General features: G+C 43.6%; 1 protein-coding gene across 7 annotated transcripts in view; it reads right to left on the reverse strand.

The window, feature by feature from the left end:
• ryr2a (ryanodine receptor 2a (cardiac)) overlaps positions 1–23,141 on the reverse strand; it is a 261,766-nt gene that overhangs the window by 102,364 nt on the left and 136,261 nt on the right. For 5 of the 7 annotated variants that reach the window (XR_003691303.1, XR_003691302.1, XR_003691301.1 and 2 more), the window contains 16 exons: positions 22,800–22,883; positions 22,396–22,555; positions 20,190–20,337; positions 19,879–19,982; positions 18,770–18,874; positions 18,487–18,661; positions 9,835–10,043; positions 9,416–9,592; positions 8,827–8,972; positions 8,600–8,714; positions 7,541–7,701; positions 7,059–7,218; positions 6,287–6,373; positions 5,628–5,759; positions 5,053–5,147; positions 4,713–4,888 (listed from right to left, as the gene is read on the reverse strand). Coding sequence is in view for 4 of the 7 variants with exons in the window: in XM_028567569.1 (XP_028423370.1) it covers positions 4,713–4,888; positions 5,053–5,147; positions 5,628–5,759; positions 6,287–6,373; positions 7,059–7,218; positions 7,541–7,701; positions 8,600–8,714; positions 8,827–8,972; positions 9,416–9,592; positions 9,835–10,043; positions 18,487–18,661; positions 18,770–18,874; positions 19,879–19,982; positions 20,190–20,337; positions 22,396–22,555; positions 22,800–22,883 (2,234 nt within the window). In the remaining 3 variants the exon portion in view is untranslated. The remainder of the gene's footprint in view (positions 1–4,712; positions 4,889–5,052; positions 5,148–5,627; positions 5,760–6,286; positions 6,374–7,058; positions 7,219–7,540; positions 7,702–8,599; positions 8,715–8,826; positions 8,973–9,415; positions 9,593–9,834; positions 10,044–18,486; positions 18,662–18,769; positions 18,875–19,878; positions 19,983–20,189; positions 20,338–22,395; positions 22,556–22,799; positions 22,884–23,141) is intronic. The other 2 variants (XM_028567566.1, XM_028567568.1) reach the window with 1 other exon arrangement.

The raw sequence follows: 23,141 nt of genomic DNA on the forward strand, positions 1-23,141 counted from the left end.
GCTAGTCCCCAAACTAGAGCTCGCTGAAATAGCTACGCGGCTAGTTTACCCAAACATTAGCCAGCGTATCTCTAGCTGCAAAGCTTACACACCTAGCTAGCTGTAAAGCTACATTACCTAGCTGCGAAGCTATAAAACTAGTGCAACACGATTTTGGCCAGTTTCCAAACTGCATTTAGTGTTAGGCTAGAGTACATGGCTTCCTCTCCCGCCACGAAGGAAGCCATGCTAGCGCGGGTGTGCTCGTGCGGGAATAATATCTCCGCGAGGGACACTCACCCCTGCTGCAACGACTGTCTGGGGCTGAAACATGCCCAAGAAGCGCTGGCCCCGACGGGCTCTTGTGCTCACTGCGCTCGGCTGCCCATGAAACGTCTCCGTCGTCGGCTTGCTCGCCTTGCTAGTTTGACTGACCAGGACCCCATGCTGGCAGAGCTCACCACAGCAGACGGTCAGAACCAAGAAGCCCCAGCTACCACGAGTGCTGGGCTGAGCAGATGGATGAAGTGGCTCCACTGCTCGAGTACAGCTGTGCGCGCGGGGGCTGCGAGGACACCCTCGACGCCAAGATGGATTCCCTCGACGTGTCGGACAACATCCTCTCGTACGACGACGAAGATGATCCGTTCCTGCCGGCCTCAGGGGCAGCGATGCCCGAGACCCCATATAGCCTGAGCCCCGAGAGGCAGCGATGGGGGTTCCCCGGCTATCGGCACGAGCCTTCACAAGGTGTGCAAACGTGCTTGGAATTGCATGGCCCAGCGCTCCGCCTGAGAAGACCGGTTCCTGGTACGAAGGCAAGCGCCTGCCAAAGGTGAAGAGTGCGGAGAGACAACTGCTCCCCCTTTTCCCGGAATGTCTAGAGGAAGCTACCCGAAGCCCTTTTCGTCAAAGAGCCCGGTTCAGGGGGGAGCTATGCTGGACTGCGTAGCCATGGAGGAGTCGAACTATCCAAGCTGCCACCTGTGAAACCGCTGGTTGCTCACCACCTCCACCCCAGCCAGAAGGCTCTCATGGCACCATCTGCTCCTAGTTTCCCGTCGAAGACAGATGTGTTCCAGTCATCCATGACCGGCTTACAAATCTGTGGCCCTCGGAGTGCGAGCTCTTAACGCGTCATCCATGGTGATGGCATACCAGGCTGAGCTCCAAGATGAGATGGCCGGCACCATGGACCGTACGCTGTGGGACGAGGTGTGCGTTGTAACCGACCTATGCCGCTGCGCAGTGCAAGCCTCGGGAAGAGCAATGAGCACCATGGTGACGCAGGAGAGGGCGCGTTGGCTCAATTTATCCAGCCTCTCACAACGCGAAAAAGTCCTAGACGTTGCTGTAGATCCAAAGGGTCTGTTCGGCCCCGCAATGGCTACCATGCAACGCCGCTGCGAGGAGAAGAAGAGAGAGGGTGAAGCACTGCAGACCTGTTTGCCCAGGAAGACGCAGCCGCCTCCCGCTCCAGCCCCCCGACCATCCTTCGCTCAGGCGGTAGCTCGCCCTCCGCCCAGCTTTAGGATTCAAAAACGCTCCACCGCGCAACCCAGGCCTCCAGCTCATCCCAAAGCTGAAGGCGGCGGCGCGTGGGCCAACAAGCCAGCTTCACCAGTGGACCAGCAGGGGAGCCAGCCGGTGCCACCTCGCTCACGACCGGGCAAGAGGGCCAAGCGGGCAACCTAGCTCGCTGCCAGGAGAGGGAAAGCATGTCCGCCAAACGCACGCATCTCTCTCACAGCGTCGGGGCCAGTCCCGGGAGCCTGCCGTTGCGGCTCTGAACCCAGAATCGCGGGACAATGTTCTGTTTCTAACGCCCCCCTCCACTGTCAAAAGCACAAACACATTGTGTTGTTCAAAGACAATCAGTGCATCCAGGCCGAAGGCCGAAGGCACTGCATGCAAAAGATTATGTGTTGCAAAACATGAAAAACATAAACGGCCTCATGAGCCCCGTAGCGGGGCGGGCTGTACACGTACTCGCAGCTTCCGTGGTGCGGCAATGTTGCTTGCCGCAGAGGGGAGGCAGCATTGCTCCACCTATGGCGGCGGATCCCTCAGTAGGCTCACTCGCGGAGCGGGTGCACCACTGGCGGGCGTGTGTGGAATCAAACTGGGTGCTCAAAACTATCGAAAAAGGGTACAGACTCCAGTTCGCACATTCTCCCCCCCGTTTCTCGAAAATAATACATTCGCAGGCGGTGAGGGAAGCGGCTCGCTTTCTCAATGCAGAGATCAGGAGCAATTCAGGTAGTACCTCCAGCCCAGAGCCAAAGCGGCTTCTACTTGACGTACCTCACACCCAAAAAGGGAGGGGGTATGAGGCCTATATTAGATCTAAGAGCGTTAAATAGACATCTAAGACCATAAAAGTTTCGAATGCTGACACACGCAGCACTGCTGAGGTTTGTGCACCCGGGGGAGTGGTTCACCAGCCTTGGACGACTGCCTCCTGGCTGCGGGCTCGCAGCAGGAAGCAGCCGCACATACCGAACACCTAATGACACATCTGTCATTGCTGGGGTTCAAGTTCAACTTAAAGAAAAGTGTACCTACTCCTACACAATCAATACATTTTATCGGGCTGTCCCTAAACTCGGTCACAATGAGGGCTCGCATATCTCCAGACAGAACAGAGGCGATGCGCGCATGTCTCGCACTGTTTCGCAGGGGGAATTGTGTGACATTACGGGATTGCCACAGACGTCTGGGTCTGATGGCATCAGCACTGGTCGCCCTTCCTCTGGGCATGCTATATATGAGGGGAATATATACGCTGGGTAAAGAAATTCGGTTTAGACCCTCGAGTTCACTTGCGCCGCCGTATCTTTATATCAGCGGACTGCGCGATGACGCTGTGTCCATGGAAACGGCCACAATTCCTGACGCAGGGGGTGCCGCTGGGCACGATATGCGCCAGGAAGGTGATTACCAAAGACGCGTCTCTGTGGGGATGGGGTGCCACCCACGAAGGGAGATCTGTGAATGGCCAATGGAATGTAAACCTACGCTCAGTTCATATCAATGTCCTCAAGCTTCTGGCAGTTTTTCTGGCCCTGAGACATTTTCTGCCATATGTGGAAAATACTCCTGGTCAGAACGGACAACACAACGGTAGTGGCTTACATCAACAAGCAAGGGGGCTTACGCTCCCCACAACTACACAGGCTAGCACACAAACTGATAATTTGGAGCGGTGCCAACCTTCTTTCTCTCAGGGAAACGCATGTGCCCGGAGTGATGAATCAGGGGGCGGATTTGCTATCTCGGGGTCACCCTCACTACAGGGAATGGAAACTCCACCAGAGACAGTGAAACAGATCTGGTCGCGCTACGGGCGCCCGTTAGTGGACCTGTTTGCCTCCAGAGAAAACACACAATGTCCTCTATATTTCTCTCTGAACGATTCGCAAGCCCCGCTGGGAGTGGATGCGCTGGCACACGAGTGGCTGCGCGCCCTTCTTTACGCATTCCCACCGTTAGCTCTGATAACCCCCACCCTAGCCAGGGTGAGGGACGAGAGTTTCGTGGTCATTCTGGTGGCCCCAAAGTCTGGCTTAGGGACAGAGGGAAAACAGTAAAAACCATGCATAAAAGGCCTCATATTATATAATAAAAAGAATGATTGAGCCATGATACTGTACATTTTTTATAAGTTCCCCTTAGGGTGGAGTAAGTATGACAAAAACAAAAAAGAAGAAATGTTTTTTAGTTTTTATTATTTCATCCAGGGACAAGAAAAGTACCATGTTCCTTCATTACCATGAACAAACTCTGTAGTGTATTTAGACTCAGTCCCACATACACCGTCCTGCTGCAACAAATACACACTGGAGCACCAAATGTGGATTAATTCTTCACTTAAAAAAGCCCCCATGGGCGCCTGGGTAGCTCACCTGGTAGAGCAAGCGCCCATATATAGAGGTTTACTCCTTGACGCAGCGGCCGCAGGTTCGACTCTGCCCTGCGGCCCCTTGCTACATGTCATTCCCCCCCCTCTCTCTCCCTCTTAATGTCTTCAGCTGTCCTATACAAATAAAGGCCTAAAATGCCCCAAAAATTATCTTAAAAAAATTAAATAAAATAGTCCCCATTACATTAAATATATTTCCTCCTGTTTGAGTAATGTTTGTTGAAACTACAGTGGCCAGCTGTTTTAGGAAATGACTGAGCCTTTTCTGTTTTTAAATGAAACCATATATTTGTGAGCCATTTTTAAAGATGTAGGTCTTCAGTTGGAACCACTGGGCTTGGTGCCGAGAGCCACAGACAGGGTAGGGAAGAAAGTACTGCGGACAGACTAACACACTGTTGGCTTGGGTCTTTCCACAGGATTTGTTATGATAAAAAGTGTAGAATAATGCAAACCATATCTTTTAAGTACATTTTCATTTCATTCATTAAAACAGAGCTCTAAAGGATCTTAATACTTCTTCCAACTCATTCTACAGTTATACCACACTGCATCATGCAATTATGATCCATAAGTTTCTGAAATCTCAATTGACTTCTTACTAAAGAATAAACTATTGAGAGTTTAGTTTGTAGGGAATATTAAATAAGTGAATAAAGAAGAGAGTTTGGGAACAGTGGTGGTCTATTAAATGGCATCAACTTGTGCTTTAAGGACAGGCTCTGACTGTTACCTGACCTCTACTTATTTCTCAGGGACAGGCTCTTGTACCTTGCACGCAGTTATGCTTTCTAAATGCTGTGTGTGTTACCTGGCATGTACTTATTCTCTATAGCCTGCAGGAGCTGTGCCTCATCTACGTGTGAGCAGAGGGCGTGTGCCACCCGGTTGTTTCCCAGAGCACAGATTGCTGAATAGAGTCGGAGGGTATGGTAGTGAAACTTCAATAGGTCCCTTTGCTCGGACAGCTCCAGGATATCCACCGACCTGAACAACACACAGAGAGACACTGTATGAGGAAGGAGAGAGCAGGAGAATGAAAAGGTGTGTGTGTGTGTGTGTGTGTGTGTGTGTGTGTGTGTGTGTGTGTGTGTGTGTGTGTGTGTGTGTGTGTGTGTGTGTGTGTGTGTGAGAGACTGTGGGTACTTTACTTGTTCTCCTCAGGTATGTGCAGGGTCATGAACTGCAGAGGTTGGTTACACTGGACCAGCCAGCCGTGTCTGTCGTTCACTCTGGATGCTGACACCTGAAAGGAACAAATAATATCTCATAGCACTTTACAGACAGCACGACAAGACAGACATGTTGCTTTTCACCCACTGTGTGGCACAGCAGACAGTTTACCTAGCATACTGCCCATCTGCAGTACAGTATGGAAGTCATATGACTTAGCATCATTTCCCTACTGTCTTTATAGAGACAAGCATCAGTTGGCTTTACACAGTAAATTATCCAAAAATCAGTCAGGCAATCAGTTTTCCTGTTCAAAACCAGGAATAGTTACCAGAGTTTCGGATACACTTACGATATGAAGGGTCTCATGTTGCAAGTATGATGAATCTAAGACAGACGCTGTCTCAATTGTTTTCCAGAACTGTCAGCTTTTCCATCCCTTTGTTCAATGAACAATTAGTGATTTGCCATTCTACATTTCTCTCTTTTATATCAGCCAAAACAGAACAGAACATGCACACCTACTGTTGATAGGTAGGAGTTGTTACTGTACCTTGAGGAAGTGGTTGGGAACACGACTCCATAATACAGGAGTGAGAAACTGGACATGCAGCCGTGGAGGACACTGAGGAATTGGGTTCTTCCTCTCACTCTTAAACAGGCCAGCTGACAGAGGCATCACATTCTGACAGGAAAACAAACATGTTGATGTTGACAACATCAGAGAGGACAAAGCTGGACAGACCAAAGAGGATACTTTGGACATACTCAAACTCATTGTGCAGTTTTCTCTGTCAACCAAGAGTTGGTTTTCATATATAATGCTCATTAGTCTGGTTATGTATAAGACATAATTTCATCCCAAACTGACATGACAAGACAGACTGTATGTAGGGTGTAGTGGTCAAGAAGGGTTTTCATTTTGAGTATTTTGCTCTAGTGTTACTAAACTGACATCAAACTAAAAGGATGTTACAAAGGCTAAAGATGAATTGTAACAGGACGTTGGTGTTTCTCCATAAATCCTTAAAATCTCTCTACCTGTGTACCACTAGAAGGCTTTTATTATGAAGCAGCAACAAGAAAGCAGGTTATTTAAAACCTCCCAAATTTCAGTTATTTTTTTTGATAATGAAGCTGTAGGGCTGTGTTTGTGTGTTTGTGTGTGTGTGTGTGTGTGTGTGTGTACGTGCGTGCGTGTGTCCTTCTCACCTTAATACGTCCCAGTTCAAACTGGAAGACATTGGGGCTGGTGGCCTTGGCAAAGACTGCTGGGAACAGCTTAGTACTGGGCTCCACCTGTTGAGGTGTGAAAGGCGTCACGGAGGTCCGCTGAGATTTCAGCCGACCTCGGCTGCTCCGAGCTCTGTGCGCTGGCGCCACAGAGGGACACCACACACACACACATACAAAGATGACACAGTGCTGGACTAAAATCGGCAAAGTATCACTTTAAGTCCAACTGAAATCACAATTAGTTTAGACTTTTTCGCAGTCCAACATCAAAAGTTAAAATAATTTGTAAATCAATTGGTTATTGTAAGGAAGAAAAAAAAATATTTTTCAGAAAAGTTCCTTAAGCCTCTGAGCGAGTGGGCCGATGTAAATCATTAATTGGAAGCTGAACAGACAGGGGCACAAAGAATAACTTTACAAAGGTAACTTTAATTTACAAGCCAAGAACAGGCAGGGTTTGGTTTGGTCCTGGTAGCAGCGGTGTTGAAGACCACAACAGTCCATGAGGGGTCAATCAGTTTAGATGCTAAGTTTAATAGCTGGTGCCAGACTGTTGTAGTGAGACAGATTAATGTTAGAAATAAAAAAAAATACATGAAAACAAGAGAAAAAGTAAGGAGGCCCATTTTGGTGTATGAAGCAAAATGAAAGGAAAGAAAAAAACAAATCAGGAAGGGAGAAGAAGAAAGAAGCAGGGGTTGAAGAAAAAGGCCATTCACAAACCTGTAACACCTTATCGAATGTTTACCTGGTAATATGTGCTGAGTTCTTTTCCGTTTGCTGTGAATGTCAGCAATCCGTTTGTTGTGTCGACCAGACAGCCGATCTCTAAGCCGTTGTTGTTCCTCCCCTGACCAGGACTGCTGCTCTCTCCAGCCCACACCATGTAACAGTTACTGCGCTTTATACTGACAAACAACACACACCATGTAACAGTTACTGCGCTTTATACTGACAAACAACACACACCATGTAACAGTTACTGCGCTTTATACTGACAAACAACACACACCATGTAACAGTTACTGCGCTTTATACTGACAAACAACACACATCATGCTCAGTCTTTTAACCAAAATGCACTGTAAAGATTTCACTGAAGCACTACAATACAATCATTTGCAATTAAATGATGTAGTTTGAAGCTGGAATGAGAACCCGCTGCCTTTATGAAAAATGATATTTATTAAAATGTAGCCCAAGATATGGGTTGGCTCCAACTTGACTAACCTCTCATGAACTTTGCCCTTCTCATCTCCCAGGGTAACTGTGACAGTTCGGACGTTGTGCAGGTCGAATCCTGGGTCGTACTGATGGAAGTCGGAGGTCACCCAGCCCACCCAAACACTGCTGGGCTCCTGACCGGGGAAGATCCGCACAGAGTAGTAGTGCTGCACAGAAAGAGAGGCGCAATCAAGTCAGGTTTAACTGCATCGCACATGATCCCAGTTCTGTTCCCAAAGAGCTTCACAACATGGATTATGAAAGACAAAATGAAGACATGTAATTGGGGGGAAAACTTTGTTCAGGTGCAGGGGTTAAACATAATTTGCTAGAAACCAGAGACCTGAATGACAACATGAATACATTCATATTATATAACAAATGTATTGACTGAACTGTAACACTTTTCTAGGACCTGTAGACCTTTACCATGTGTTCATTCTAATGTATAATATTTAATTTCAAAACCATCTTGTGCGTAGGGTTGGGTACCGTTCACTTTTTTTCGGTAACGATACCAGTACCTCAAATTCCGATGCCGGTACCCAACTGTACCTTTTATCAGTACTTTCCCTCTGCAATAACAAAAAATAATTTCAGTTGTAAAAATAATTCCAAACCTATTTACAGACCATCTTGTTATTTATTTAGAAAATTTTACACACCACACAAAATACAACACCTCCTTCTCCCCAAATAAAATTATTAATTTCTTACACTGCACACTTTTATACTTACATTTGTATATTATTCTATTTTAGCCTGTTTTTATTTTCTAATTTCTCTTTAATGTTTTATGTAAGCATTTTGTTCAATCGGCACCTCTGCGTGTGTGTGTGGATTAGATGCAGAGAGGACAGGTAAGCTTGCACTTACAGGTACCCAATTTTGGCACTGTTTGATTTAGCATGAATCGGTCCTCGGTAGTACCGAAAGAGTACCGGATTCGGTGCCCAACCCTACTTGTGCATCTTTCACCTTACCGGCTCTCTTGGAGTGCGTAGCTGCATCAGTAACATGTATATTGCATGTGAGTGTTTTGTGAATTCTTTTTTGTGTACTTACAGTAGAGGCTTGCATGAGAAATTCATATTCATCTCTGTCATCAGCCATCACTTCCTCCGACAGACGAGACGATGATGGACAGCTGTTGTCTGGCTTGTTTCTCTTCAACAGAAACCTGGTAGATCAGATGCTTGGTTTAAATATAACGTTTAAAAATAGTGATCAAACACAGTGACAAAAGGGTGAAAAACTTTTTTAAACTGTTGGTATGAGAAAATGGGGTTTACCGTTGCTTGAGTTTGGAGGGCTTCTCCTGGTTATGATCTTTGTGGTTGTTGAATTCGTCTCTCTCCGGTCCATTGGGACCATTGGGACCGTGAGAAGACTTCATCAGGACCTCAAAGTCTGACACAGTTTCAAAGTCCTCCAGCTCCTGCAGACACACCACACGTATCTCAATCATACATCCAACCCGACACACATACACTTGCAGGTAAATGTGAGCAGTACATTGTGAAGGATATCAGAATATACACTAAAGGGGCGCCTGGTTAGCACACCTGAGGCTCAATCCTTGCTGCAGCGGCCGCAGGTTTGATTCTGACCTACGACCCTTTGTTGCATGTCATTCCTCGTCTCTCTGCCCCTTTCCTGTCTTCAGCTGTCCTATCTAATAAAGGCCTAAAATGCCCAAATCAGATCTTTAAAAAAAAAAGAACAATCTGCTTGGGCAATGGAGGGACCTGCTACACAGCATTGAGTGTGTGTTACACACCGAGGATCTGTCAATCAATGTCAGTATACTGTATCTATCTGTCTGACATAGTGTATGTGCGTGTGTATGAGTACATGTCTGTGTGTTTGTGGTACGGTTACCCTCTTTGATGAGAAGAGGCTGTCGTTAGGTGTGGATCTGGAAAAGGACTCTGCACACTCTATGGGCATGCTCAGTCTGTAGAAGGTAATGTCAGTGTAACTGTTCTGGGAGCCAAAGGACCTCTGAGTGACCTTTAGGCAAGGACAGGACTCCACTGTCCCATCTATCCTCGTCACCTGAGAAAGAAGGAAAAATCAAAAAACATTAGTTCTGTGTGTACTCTCAATGTTTCAGCTTGTCTCAAATTTCCCTGTCCTTTCAGACAAAAACTTATTTAGAAATGTCTTAAAATGTGTCTGAAGGGATTACATTTCAGTCCAGATCTCGGGCCAATGCCCTGGGAGTTCTACTAAAAACCGACAGCAGATTCTCGCAGGTGCAAGCTACGGGGATCTGTATGGCAGGTGACTCCCCTCACCTCTATGTGTTGGTGGTTGGGGGGGACAGGAACAAACTGAGGCAGCCTCTTGCTGAGCCACATGGTGACGTCCCGGTTCATATTGACAGCAAACGGTTCGTAGCCTTCCTGCAGGCCGCAGATGGTGAAGTACTTCAGAGTGCTGACGTCTTTACCGTAGTTCATTTTCCCCACCTGACACACACCCAGACTGGACACTGGGATAAAACCTGGAGACGGACAGAAAAAAATCAAAAATCAAGTACTAAGATGAAACTTTTTGTGCATTACTACTAGGGCTGTCAATCGATTAATCGATTAAAATATTTAATCGCGATTGATCCCGTGATTGTCCATAGTTAACTCCCGTTTGAATGCGAATGTATCGCACATTTTTTATCTGTTCTAAATGTACTTTGAAAGGGATATTTTTCACGTTTGTAATGCTCTTATCAACATGGGAGCGGACAACTATGCTTGCTTTATGCAAATGTTTATCATTATTGCAACAATCCAAAACAATGATATATACTGTCTATAATATTATCCAGCATAACCTCAAAGGTAATGTATGTTCTAAAAATATGCTGAAAAACATAATATGGCTAACTCAAAGCCCATCAAGTACCAACCAATGGCCATATTGACCTGAATGTAACATTACTTGGTAATAATAACAATAATAATAATAATAATAATAATAATAATAATAATTTAAGCAGCTCAACACCACAACACAAAACAATGGACCCGATGTATTATAGCAACAATCACATTGTACAAGTACATTGGTCAGCCAAATGTAACAATGTAATGTAACTATATCATTGTTTTTAATACTCATAGATCGCGTGTGTGGGTGTGTGTGTGGGTGTGTGTGTGTGTGTGTTAATAGTGGTGTTAAAAAGAAATTTGCGGTCGTTGTTATTATTACTCAGTATTATCTGCTGCTGGAAATCTAATTTCCTTGCGGGAGTCACCCTAAAGGGATCAATAAAGCAAAGTCTTATCGCGTTCATTTTTGACGGCCCTAATTACTACCTCTAACACTATCCATAAAGGAACCTTTTATGCAATTCAATATTCTCCTGATTGTTTGTTTGTATTGTTTATTAAGAATCCCCATTAGTCATCACTGTAGTGAAGACTATTCTTCCTGGGGTCCCACACAAGACAAACATAAACAAATATTATAAAGCAAAATACATATTATTACATATTATATGAAATAAAATATATAGTAAAAAAAAAAAGAAAGAAAGAAAGAAGACAGCAGATCAATTAAGACATTAAGCGACACTTCTGAAAATGTTATAAAGAACTGATTGACAATTACATATTACACAAAAGACTGCAGGTACCACCAATGTCCTTTCATCTTGGAAAAATGTTCAGACAAATCTGCCCATGCATCAAAGGACCAGACTTACAGAGACAAGCTTCATCACTAATAATATCAAGCAGGTAGGGACCTCCTTGTTCTATAATTGGCATGACTCTTGTTTCAAAGGGTTTTCAACAGAACCACAGGAACAGGATTCCAACTAGGGAGCCTTGTTGTTAGTCAAGGTTACAAAGTAACGCAGTGTTAAAGCAGGGAATATGCAGTAAACCTGAAGTGAAATTATTTACCATTTAAGACCTAATTTAAGATCCTTTTCATACATTTTAACACATCATCACCAAGAATTTAAGAATCACATCCCTTAATTTGTCAGACACCTGATCTTATATGACCTCCACAATGTCGAAAAAAAGCACAACTTAGTGGACATTCACACAGCCTGCACTGGCCGTCAGACGGTGCGTCAAAAACGCAGGTCTTTCCATTCATTCTGAATGGGGGTAGTGCGTTAAGCTGCGGCAGGGTTTGCAGCAGGGGGGACACGCAAAAAAACCAGGAGGTCTGCAGCGAAAAGTTGAGACCGACTCAACATTTGAAGAAACGCAACCCCACGTCACGCTGCGGTGGCCAATCCTGTAACTGGAGATCAGACTTGTCTGTGTGTTTTGAGGCGCTGTGAGAGTCCCGTACAGGAAACAGGAAACATCACTGCCTCTATCGCCGCCACATGAACCAAAATCACTGAACTGGCCAGGGGCCTGTTGCACAAAAGTAGAATGAAGATATCCAGGATAACTGAAAAAGCCCGACAGACAATAGCAGACCGACTGAATGCGTATGGATTTAAAAAATCTACTTAGTCACTCCACGTTTTTACAAAGTTGTACATTCTGTTTTAATTGCTTTAATATGCTTGTTTTATGTGTTGGTTTTATTGCTGTATCTGTTTTTTATGTGCTAAATGTGCTGGTTTTACTGTAAAGTGTCTTTGAGTAGCCTGTAAAGCACTATATAAATTAAATGTATTATTATTTAGCCTACTTTGCCTTCTCTAAGGAGAATTCCGGTCGATTTCAACCCGTAGCTCTGTTGTTTGTAAATCAGGAGAACTGTCAGTAGCGAGAAAAACGAGAACAAACGGTGCCGCCTACACCGAGTTATCCTCCTGCTAGATTTTGCACCCAACAGTCTTAAACAAGGCTTAAACAGGGCAAGTTTTAAATGTGTTTTTAGCCTCTAAACGTGTTCGAAATGACATTACTAGTGCTTAGCCATGTGCGGTTATTCCTTACGAGGGAACAAAGCAAATTTGACGGCAGTAGATGTGACAGAAAGTTGTGTTAATCCTTACCTCTGTTTATGTACTGCTTTCCGGTCAAGTCCTCAACAATCGAGTGCCGATCTCATACAATCCAATATTCCAAAATGTATTTTTTCCACAAAAAAACGATTTGCCGAGGTCCTGTCCATAGTAATGAGCATGTAACCTGACACCGCAGTGACGCAGAGCTGACCTACAGTTCAAGAATTCAGGAGCTCATTTGCATAGGTAACCTAGCAACGGCAGAGCCTGCCTATCGGCAGAAGCAGGGAGGAGCTCACAGAGCTGACAGACGGAGCTTGGAGTTAGATCAGGACTAATATGAGAAAATGCTTCGAGTTTGTGCCTTTCCAAATTGCGGCGACCAAATGAAGAGATATTTGAGCTTTCACCGTCTACAACCTCCGCAGCCGGGAGATTTTACCGTTATGGCTGGTTGCACTTGATGCGGGTACATGGTGGTGCTCGTGTGGATACTGTATCGCAATGACCACCGAGGAAGAAAGCCTGTGCTGTAAGGTTACAGCCTGGTCTGGACCGGACGGGTCAACGGACATTGTTTCGCCCATACAGAGGTTTCCCCATCTGATCTATAAGGATGATCTATCGCTAACCAGACAGACCTGATGGCCAGCTGTCTAATGACTGAGTACAACCTAGCCTAACCTAACCTAACCTTTATTGACTCTGTCTAGTTTAGGTACATTTGTTTTTAGTTGTAAATACACATTCAAATCACTAATCAAAACACACCTCTTCAGATTAGCTTTCCACATACAATAATCTTACATTTCTCACCAGATAGTTACTGTTTTTATTGTTTTTAATTGCTTCTAAATATGCTTGTTGTATGTGTATGTGATATATGTGCTGGTTTTTACTGTAAAGTGTCTTTGAATATGATGAAAAGCCCTCTATAAATGAAATGCTTTATTATTTATTATAAATATGCAGACTCGTGGCCTACCGGGTGATTCTGGAGTGGGTTCTGAGAGGAGAGCACCTTGGCCGGGGCACCAGATGAACATTGCCTACCTGTGTTATAGCAGCAATCAGACAAGAGTACCCCTCCCCAACTGGAAGTTACACAGGATTCAAAGAGGCAGAGGACATTTTCTGAGTCAAAAACTATCATTTCTAGTAATACTTGGTATGGCCATTACTAGGAATAAACAAAGCAATTGCACAGTTCTATTAGGAAAACGTAAGAATATGTATATTGTACAAGTAAAGTTGAATAAGTAAATTGTAAGAATAAATAAATTGTAAGAATAAGTACATTGTACAGATCTATACTGCACCTGTCTGTTATAGTGGTTTTATAATATAACAATACACATTACATTTGTGCTCTTGTGTCTTTACTTCAACAAAAAGGAAATAACAATATCACAATCTAGACACAATTAATGTAAAGTATGTACAGTGTGTGGTTTTATACATAATCATGCTGCAGCATAGTCTGAAGTGTACAAAGAAAAAATAGTTCAGTACTCTTTTCCTAGGCCTAGAACATGCTCTTATAATGTGACCTGGCTTGAGCAACCAGTTCACTCTTATCCAGCAGAGGAACTGGGGCTATGTTACAAAGCAGTCGCCTTCTTCTCTGTCCATGACGGGGTAAGGGCTTTTTTCTTCTGTGGACTTGAAAGAACTATTTTGAAACTAGCTGGATGACCAGCTGGATGCCTTCTTGGGAGTTGACTGTGGCACTGCAGCTAATTCTGTCTCTATGTCACTGGATGGTGTCCCCTAAATAAGTAAGAAGGAGAAAGAGAATTGTAGTCAGACTCAATGGCCAAAACAGTAACATTGAGGATGCATCTAACATAATCAGTGTTGGGTGTAAGGCAATTACAGTAATATATAAATGTTGGCTGTAACGCAGTAATATAGCTCATTACTAATTACATGTCGGTAATATCATACACGGGGTCTCAGTAATGGGAGTTACAACATTTAGTGTTTTTTTTTCTCAAGAATTCACCAACACTGTGAAACATTTCTTCACAGAAAAAAAAGTGGGAATTACAATAGCCTTGGAAAGTATAAATCATAAAGACGTTACCTCCAATTTGTCTGCAGCTGGTCTTTTCGCTTTAGGAATGGCATTTTCCTTCAGATACCGGGACACTCTTTTCGGTGAAGTCAATGTTCGCTACAAACACGGTAATCTCTCTCATGTAGCTAAAGTTATCAAGGGAGATGAAGTGCAACCAGCCACCACCGTAAAATCTCCCGGCTGCGGAGGTTGTAGACGGTGAAAACTCAAGCTCAAATATCTCTTCATTTGGTCGCCGCAATTTGGAAAGGCACAAACTGGAAGCATTTTCTCATATTAGTCCTGATCTAACTCCAAGCTCCGTCTGTCAGCTAGTGTTGACGAACTGACCGAAGAGCTGGTTAATTAACCCGACTCGTGTCACTGAGCCGGGAGAATCGAGTGCCATACATCAATGAACCGACTCACTCCTGTTTTTTTCTTTTACTTCATTCGTGCCGTTGGCATTATATATATATGTCAATGGTTGGCCGTTGTGTAGCTGGTATTCTTCTGCTGCTGTGTGTGTTGTAATCTAGCTCATTAGCGCCTCCACTGGACTGGAGTGGTGGTGCTAGAATCAATCAGGAAATGAGCTACTAATGCCTAGACCCGAACGAGACCGAATGTAACCGTGCAACCGTCTGCCCTCTCAACTCGAATGTAACCGTGCAACCGGCCGGCCCGCTCGAGTCTAATGTAACCGTGTAACCGGCCGGCCGCTCGACTCTAATGTAATCAAGCGGTGTCTTGGTTCTCGGCAAGTTTGAGTTATTAACCGAGCCTTGTTTCTGGTGCATCTTTGAGGATTGTGTTCACGGCAATTCACACATTATCGATGGGGAAGTACAGTACATCACATACAAATACACAAATGTTATTTTGGTAGTTATGTTAAGTTTAATGTTAGAGAAGTTAATGTTGCTACGTGGTAGCTAGGCTAGGCTGTCACAAGGAGACCGCGCACCAGGCTACTGAACGAGACCGTAATAAGGACAGTAACCAAGGGTACTGCATTAGTCTATATTCAAACGGGTGTCTAGGTTCTCAGCAAGTTTGACTTATCAACCGATAGCAGAAGCCTTTATTTCTCGTGCATCTTAGATGATTGTGTACATACAAATTAATAGATTACATTATTGATGGATATCACATACAAATGCACGTCATGTTATCTTAGTAGTTATGTTAAGTTAAATGTTTGTTACGTGATAGGTAGGCTGTCACCAGGAGACTGTGCACCAGACTACTGAACAAGACCGTAACCGTGCCTAATGCATGAGTCATGTAATCAAACGGGTGTCTAGGTTCTCGGCAAGTTTGAGTTATCAACCGATAGCAGAAGCCTTTATGTCTCGTGCATTTTAGAATTGTGTTCATGGAAATTCATATGCTATACTACCAAGGGGAAAGTTTTAGGCCTATATAACATACAAACACACGTAATGTTATCTTGATAGATATGTAAAGTTAAACGCTGTCACATCTACTGCCGTCAAATTCGCTGTGTTCCCTCGTAAGGAATAACTGCACATGGCTAAGCACTAGTAATGGCATTTCGAACATGTTTAGAGGCTAAAAACACGTTTAAAACTTGCCCTGTTTAAGCCTTGTTTAAGACTGTTGGGTGCAAAATCTAGCAGGAGGATAACTCGGTGTAGGCACCTGAATATCCCGGCTTAATCCCTTATCCTGGTTTTGTACAACAGGCCCCTGGTGGTTGTGTAACAGCTGAATGTTTCTTAACAACAGAGCACAGTCGATCTGTCTCGCTCGCCTCTTTTCTTTTACTTTCTCCGTGAAGCTGCCTTCAAGTGCAGTCGGAAACGTCGAGATCTACAGTATACAGTCTGATGGAAAACAGTAGTTGTGAAATATAAAGTCTACTTGTGCTATATTGAGGGGTTTGAAGAACACAACAGGAGTCACACAAATGGGCTGTTTCATTGACACTCCCCCCGCCGCTCAATCTTGTGGCAAATGGCAGGATCGCTGTTTCCCCCTGTCTGAAGGCAGCCTCATGAGCTGGCAACAGTGATTGATCCCAACAAAGTGGAAGCATTATTCAGCAGAACTTATTTTAGAGCTACCAAGATTTTCATCCCGTTATTTTAGCCAGGAAGACACATATATGTAATTCACACTTTTGGTGCCCAAACTGCCCAAAATATGAGAAATACAAGAATATGCATCCTAACCCTAATCCCTCTAGTGGACAGAATGTGTATCAACAACCACATGCTTATAGTGGCATTGACAATGCATAAGAGTAGTGTAGTACATATTTATAACAGGTTGCATATGAGCATTAAATATTTGAATATTATTCCAATATTTAAAAAAATAACAAATGGAATTTGAATGGTATTATAGAGGACGACTGACTCTATATGCACAGTGTTGAGCGCCATTTTCTTTTGAACTAGTCAAATGACTATGGCAAACAGTTTAATGTCCATTTTACTGACATTCTATTTCTATTGTTAAGCCTCGCGGGTATTTTCAGAGACGGGCCTTAGCCATGGTTCAAACTCCTTGTCGTCCAAACATTTGAGCGAAAACTTATATTTGCCTATTAGCTAGGTGATGCTAATGATACGAAGAAGCAGGAGTCAGTGAGCACACTAACAGTTATCCTTTTCAGATGATATCAAATCCAGCTGGATGACATAAATAAACTACACAGAATCCTACATACAACCTCTTTGAATAAAATATACATTTTTAAAACAAGTTACAAAATAAAATACCTTGGAAAATAGCGTTTAAAACTTTAAAGGTGCAATATGTAATATATTTACTGTATTGTTTACTGTACCATGCTATTAGTGGTTCCTGCTGTAATTTTAAACAGAGAAAGTGTGTCTGTCAGTCAGGTAGAGGACAGCAAGGTAGTGGTGTTTCAGCGGTTGTTGCAATAATTTTAAGCCGAGGAAGTGTGCCTGTCAGTTGGGTACAGAGCTTGTAGTGGAAGTTTCCTTTGCAGCAGGGGGGTAGAGTTTTCAGAGTTTAGTATAATGAAACAAATAAGACAGTCTGAGACTAGAACCAAGTTGGGTTTTTGTATTTTATTAAAAACATATATATTTGCAAACAGGAGCAACATGATTTCACAAAAGGCCACAGCCCAGTGTGGAGTCAGTTTCTCAAATGAGTGGACAGAACACCAGGCTTATATGCATCTTCAGAGTGACAGCACACACGCACTTGGATTATTATGACGCTACAATTTTGACAGGCAATCTGATACACATGAAGACAATCAGAGAAATACGAGAGACATCTTGGAGCCATCTCACCTCCTCCTCCCTGTACAACTGTCATCCCCCCGTTACATCTTAACTGGCATGGGAGAAACTAGAGATAGTTTTAGGGTGAACTTGTACCTTTATCGGTTCAGGCAAACAGTGCTCACATAATGTTCCAGACTGGATGTCTCACAAAGTTAGAATCAAAATCTACATGTGGGAAATGAGATAGACTCTTTCAGCATTTATGAGAGAATTAAAGTAGAAATAAAACATAAAAATATAAGGAATTATGCTTAAATGTTATTTTTCCCATTACAAGCTCTGCATGAGTACGGGCTTTTATGACTGTATAGCCAGCATCTAACGTTAGCTACTGCACTGTACTGTGGAGTAATGTCTGGCTATGTGAGACAAGCGTCTAGCAACATTGTTGGATGCTGCGTTCTCAACCTGACAACCTCTGTGAACTTTGAGTCTGGGGAGGAGGGGCCGGGGGGAGAAGACTCTCTCCAGTATTTAGAATTTCTACTATTTTAAACACTAGCTGTCAGTATTACATATTGCACATTTAATAATTTTTAAGGAACTTAATTTTCACTAAATTGATTTATCAACTACTAATACTTTTTTTAGACCCTGTGGACACCTTGTAATGTTGTTGTGTGTGTGTGTGTGTGTGTGTGTGTGTGTGTGTGTGTGTGTGTGCAGCACTCACCTTCACCAACTTCAAAGTCCTTAAAGGCCAGCTCAGATCCCGAGTCATCCAGCAGCACTTCTCCATTAAGTGTGAACATCATGGTTTGTTCGTTGAGATCCACCATGCAGCCCACCACGTCCCCTGTCTGCCAGGCACGCCCAAAGTGCTCATTACCCTGGTGCCAGCGCTGGACCTAAGAAAAAAGACATTTCCACATTTTATGACTCATTTGGACTAATTAAAAAACAAAAAACAAAAATTGAACAAATGGAATGTGTAGAGCAAAGAAAAATCCAGCCACCTTGAAGCCATCAAAGACAAAAGCCTGGTCATCTGATCCCAGCTCCTGGTCCGGGAGGCATCCTGGCCTGGCCCAGCCCACCCTCATCTCTCCTGCAGTCAATACCTGGAGGAGAAGCAGGAACCAGGTGATATCCAGTTTAGGAACAGTAAAACAAATAGAAAAAGCTCAGTGTGATAACTTGGCCATAGCTGCGACCCTGCAGTCATATATATATATATATATATATATATATATATATATATATATATATATATATATATATATATATATATATATATTGGAATCACCTGTTAACATTTATGTTTTTTTCTTCTGTCTTTCAAAAATAACTATTTCAACAGAGAAAGAAAACAGTATAATTCAGACACCAAATTAAATGATTTAAACTTCCATTTAGTCTACGTCCCCACAGTGTTGCATGACGGGGGAGAATACCGTTGGAACATGGATTTTGAATTTGTTTTCCAGTCCAGAAATGCGTAAATGACCCTCAATCATTATTGAACCACAATGGTGCAATTGGGCTCTAAATACTTTGGGCCCTCTCCAGTCTTCTCAGTGGTTAGATTGAAGAGGTTTAAACTGTCTAGACTAACCTTCTGTTTCTATTGTGAAGTTTGAAGAAGAGCTTTGCTAAAGCAATATGTTGCCTGTTAATTCCTGCTTGTTATAGGATGCATTATTGTGCACTTAACAATGAAACCTGTGCTTGTGAAACCTGTTCCTCTTTAAATCTGCACACATTATGATGCTAAGCTTCCAGTTTATTTAACCAATGACTGCTGATTTCTCCTATTGTTATTCAACTGGTGCTCAGAGGGATATTTGTCTCTTTCGGTTGTCAGTCTGGTTAAACCATTGTACAGCGTTTTGTTCTTCATGTACAAAAGAAACCCTTCATACAAAATAATAATTATAAATTAATAAAAAAAGGACTTTCTGCAACCTGAAAGAATGAAAGACCATTAGAGTAACATAGACATAGAGTAGATCTGTCAGCCATCTGACTGTACCCAATCGAGCTTTTGTGGCCGGAGATTCCAAACATTTGAACAGTAGTGTATATTTCAGAGCATTATCATATCTCTCATCATGTCTCTTCTTACCTCCAGCTCAAAGTACCACTTCCCTGCGTTAACACAGTAGGTTTTTTCTGCTCTGAAAATGCGGAACCTCTCAGTAGATATGTTGCTAGGGTCAGATTGAGCTGCTGGATGAGAAGAAGGCAGGGATGGAGGTGGGGTTATGGGTACATTATCATGGAACCAATAACATCTTATCATCACATGTTACACTTTAGTATAAGGACAGTTGTCATTTTTGCCCCCAACAATTACTATACAAAATGTACAAATATTCCTAAAAAAAGACAAGCAATTGAATGAATGAATGATTCAATGAAGAGTATGTATTGTACCATGGTCCTGGTCAGGAGCTTCCAGGTTGTATCCATATCCCAGCAGAGTCCTCACGGCCTCTCTCAGACTGTCTTTGTTGGACTTCTTGGTTCTCTCATCCAAGAGAATGTAGGGGACCAGACGAGGGTTTCTACGACTCTTCACGTCCTCAGAAGAGAAAGAGGCCAGAAGAATATAAACTAAATAACCAATTTCTTTATAGAAATGCAGTTAGGTGGGGAAAAGTGAAAACAGTAGTGCTTGCCCGTTCCTCATCTGTCAAGGCCCCACCTCCCTGAGCTGTCTCCCCTTTCCTTTTGTATGTCTCCCTTGCCTCTGCCCCTTTTTGTGTCTGTGTTGTTTGTATCCGTCCGTCTCTTTTTGTTCCTCAGTTTCCTGAATCCCCACTACCATTGAAGGCACCCCGGCACCAAGGCTGCTGCAATCACTACAAATCTACTACACCTGCTCCAGTCCACGCACCTGGGGCTGATTGCCACTCTCCCTATATTAGGGAGAGGTCTGCCTTCAGTCCTCGCCAGATAATTGTTTCAGCCACGTATTTATCTCTTGCGTTCCTGTGCATTATTTAGCAATCTACAGTTCTAGTCATTATCCTGAGTTTCCCGTAGTTTTTGCCTTTTCTTTTTTTCCTCATCGTGTTTTGTGTTCTGCCTCCTAGACGCTGTTCTCCCTCCACCGCCGGTCACTGCTTCTGTTCCCTCCTCAACTGGATCTTCTGTTTGGACTCCGTGCCGACCTCTACTTTGCCCTCCGTGTCTCTGGACCCCCAGCCTGTTCCCGACTATTCTCGCCTGCCGTTTGTACTTCTGCTGAGCCACAACCTACCCATACTCACTCCCATAACCTCCACGACGGAACACCATCTACATTATTCATTTTCTAATAAACGGTAGTATTATTGAACTCGCCCTGTGTTCTGCTTTTGTGTCCTGCCCCGTCCAGAGCGTGACATCATCACCATCACTGAGCAAGACACGTTCAACCCCTATAGCTCCAGTAGCAGCAAATAAACCATTAGTTTGCTTTGTGCATGGAGAAAACCATTGGTTCTAGTCAGCCAACTGGTTGTATCTTCAGCGTTATCCACGAGCCACTCTGAACTACAAAATGGTGATATAGCCGCTGAAGGAAAAACAGGGAACCCACGTTTGACTATTTAGACTCAGGATTCCTCCCCACCAAGATGGCATGGCTGTGATTGGCCCAATACAGTAGCTGTAGGTGTTTTTGTCAGAGTGTCCCTCTGTGAATTAGGCACCAACAACAAAAAAAAACATACACAGGACAGATAGGGATTGAATGACAGTAACCAATCGGACCACAATTGCCATCCTGATGTGTGTGCACTTCACTACATCTGTGGAGCAGACCAGTCATCTAACTGTCGAACTGCCCCTTAACAATTGACATTCAGAAATACAGGTAGGGCTGGGTATCGTTCAAAAATGTTTGATACCAATACCGTGACTTCGATACTGGTTCCTAAATGATACTTTTTTCGAAAAGAAATTGAAAGAGAAAAAGAAATTACAACACTACGGCACTAATCTTTTTATTTATTTTTCAGCTCCTTCTACGTGCATCAATTAGAGTTTTTCCTGCCTGCCTGTATGATGTGTAACGTTAAAGGTGCAGTAGGTTAGCCTTATAAAACTAACTTTCTGTCATATTTGCTGAAACTGACCCTATGTTCCAGTAGAACTACATGAAGCAGGTCATTTAAAAGAAGTCCGGCTCCTCTGGCTCCACCTACAGCCTGTAGTGAGATTTGCAAAAATCCACCGCTCCCTGTTCAGATGCACCAATCAGGGCCAGGGGGGGGTGTCTAACTGCGTGTCAATCACTGCTCATGCACACACATTCATTCTCCCTTGTGGAGGGAGGGGCTTAGGAGACTGTTTTGGGCTTTAGCAGAAAGGGGGGAGGGACTGAGAAGTTGTTGATGTTCAAATTTTTTGGCTAAGTCCTGGATCTTTGCAATCCTACCTACAGCACCTTTAAGACACACAATCAACAGCATTATTAGATCTTTACTCCTTAGGTATTGAAATTGGCATTTTTCGATACTCAATACTTTAGAGGCAAATCGGTCGGTGCCTAAAAAGTATGGAATTCGGTACCCAGCCCTAGATACAGGAAACACAAAGTCATCACTCTCTGTCCCACACACAGTGCCCAGTATTTACCAACAGTCTCTCCTACCTGTTGGATGCCATAGGTCCAGCCCTGGCGGATGCGATCCCTTGCCCAGACGTTGTGTGCGTTCTCAGCCAGTTTGTCCACCATGGCTTCCTGGGTGGAGGTCAGTTTGATGTGACTCAGGTCCAGAGGAGCAGGCTTATAACCACCGGACAACTCATAGCTGCACAGATAGAGTTGAATTAGGGAATCTTTAGCTAGCCAGCTGCTCGACAACCTTTATGGACTGATGTCTAAAAGCCTCTGGTGATCTCCTCATCCAAATATCCTTTTTGTTCTGCCCTATTAATCATTTCATTAAATGTCCCATTGTCTCCATCATTGGATCATTACATCATGTAATTATCATTCTGCATCATGTCCCTGTTGATTTGTGGCATTACTTTTTTTTGGTGGAGGTGACTTACGTTGGTGACAGTTTCATGCTCTTGACTTTCTCTACAGCGTGTTCATCTGCTAGGCCAACATGGCAACCCAACGCCAGGAGAGTTCTGCAACACACACAAACACACACACATGATCAAACACGTAATTTAGTGTTCAGGTGTTTGATAACGACCCAAACACGTTTAACCATACATTACAACCATCCATTAACCATACTCCTTTATGGACCGAATCACCATGACGTCGCACTAACACAAAAATCTCTGGGTAGACAAATGACTTGATTTATGGAGATATGTGATATCGTCAAACTTGTTTATTTCTGTTGTCATTTTCAGCCATAACTGTATATTTAAAGATAT

This window comes from Perca flavescens, chromosome 21 (assembly GCF_004354835.1).
Source record: "Perca flavescens isolate YP-PL-M2 chromosome 21, PFLA_1.0, whole genome shotgun sequence".
Lineage (NCBI taxonomy): Eukaryota > Metazoa > Chordata > Actinopteri > Perciformes > Percidae > Perca > Perca flavescens.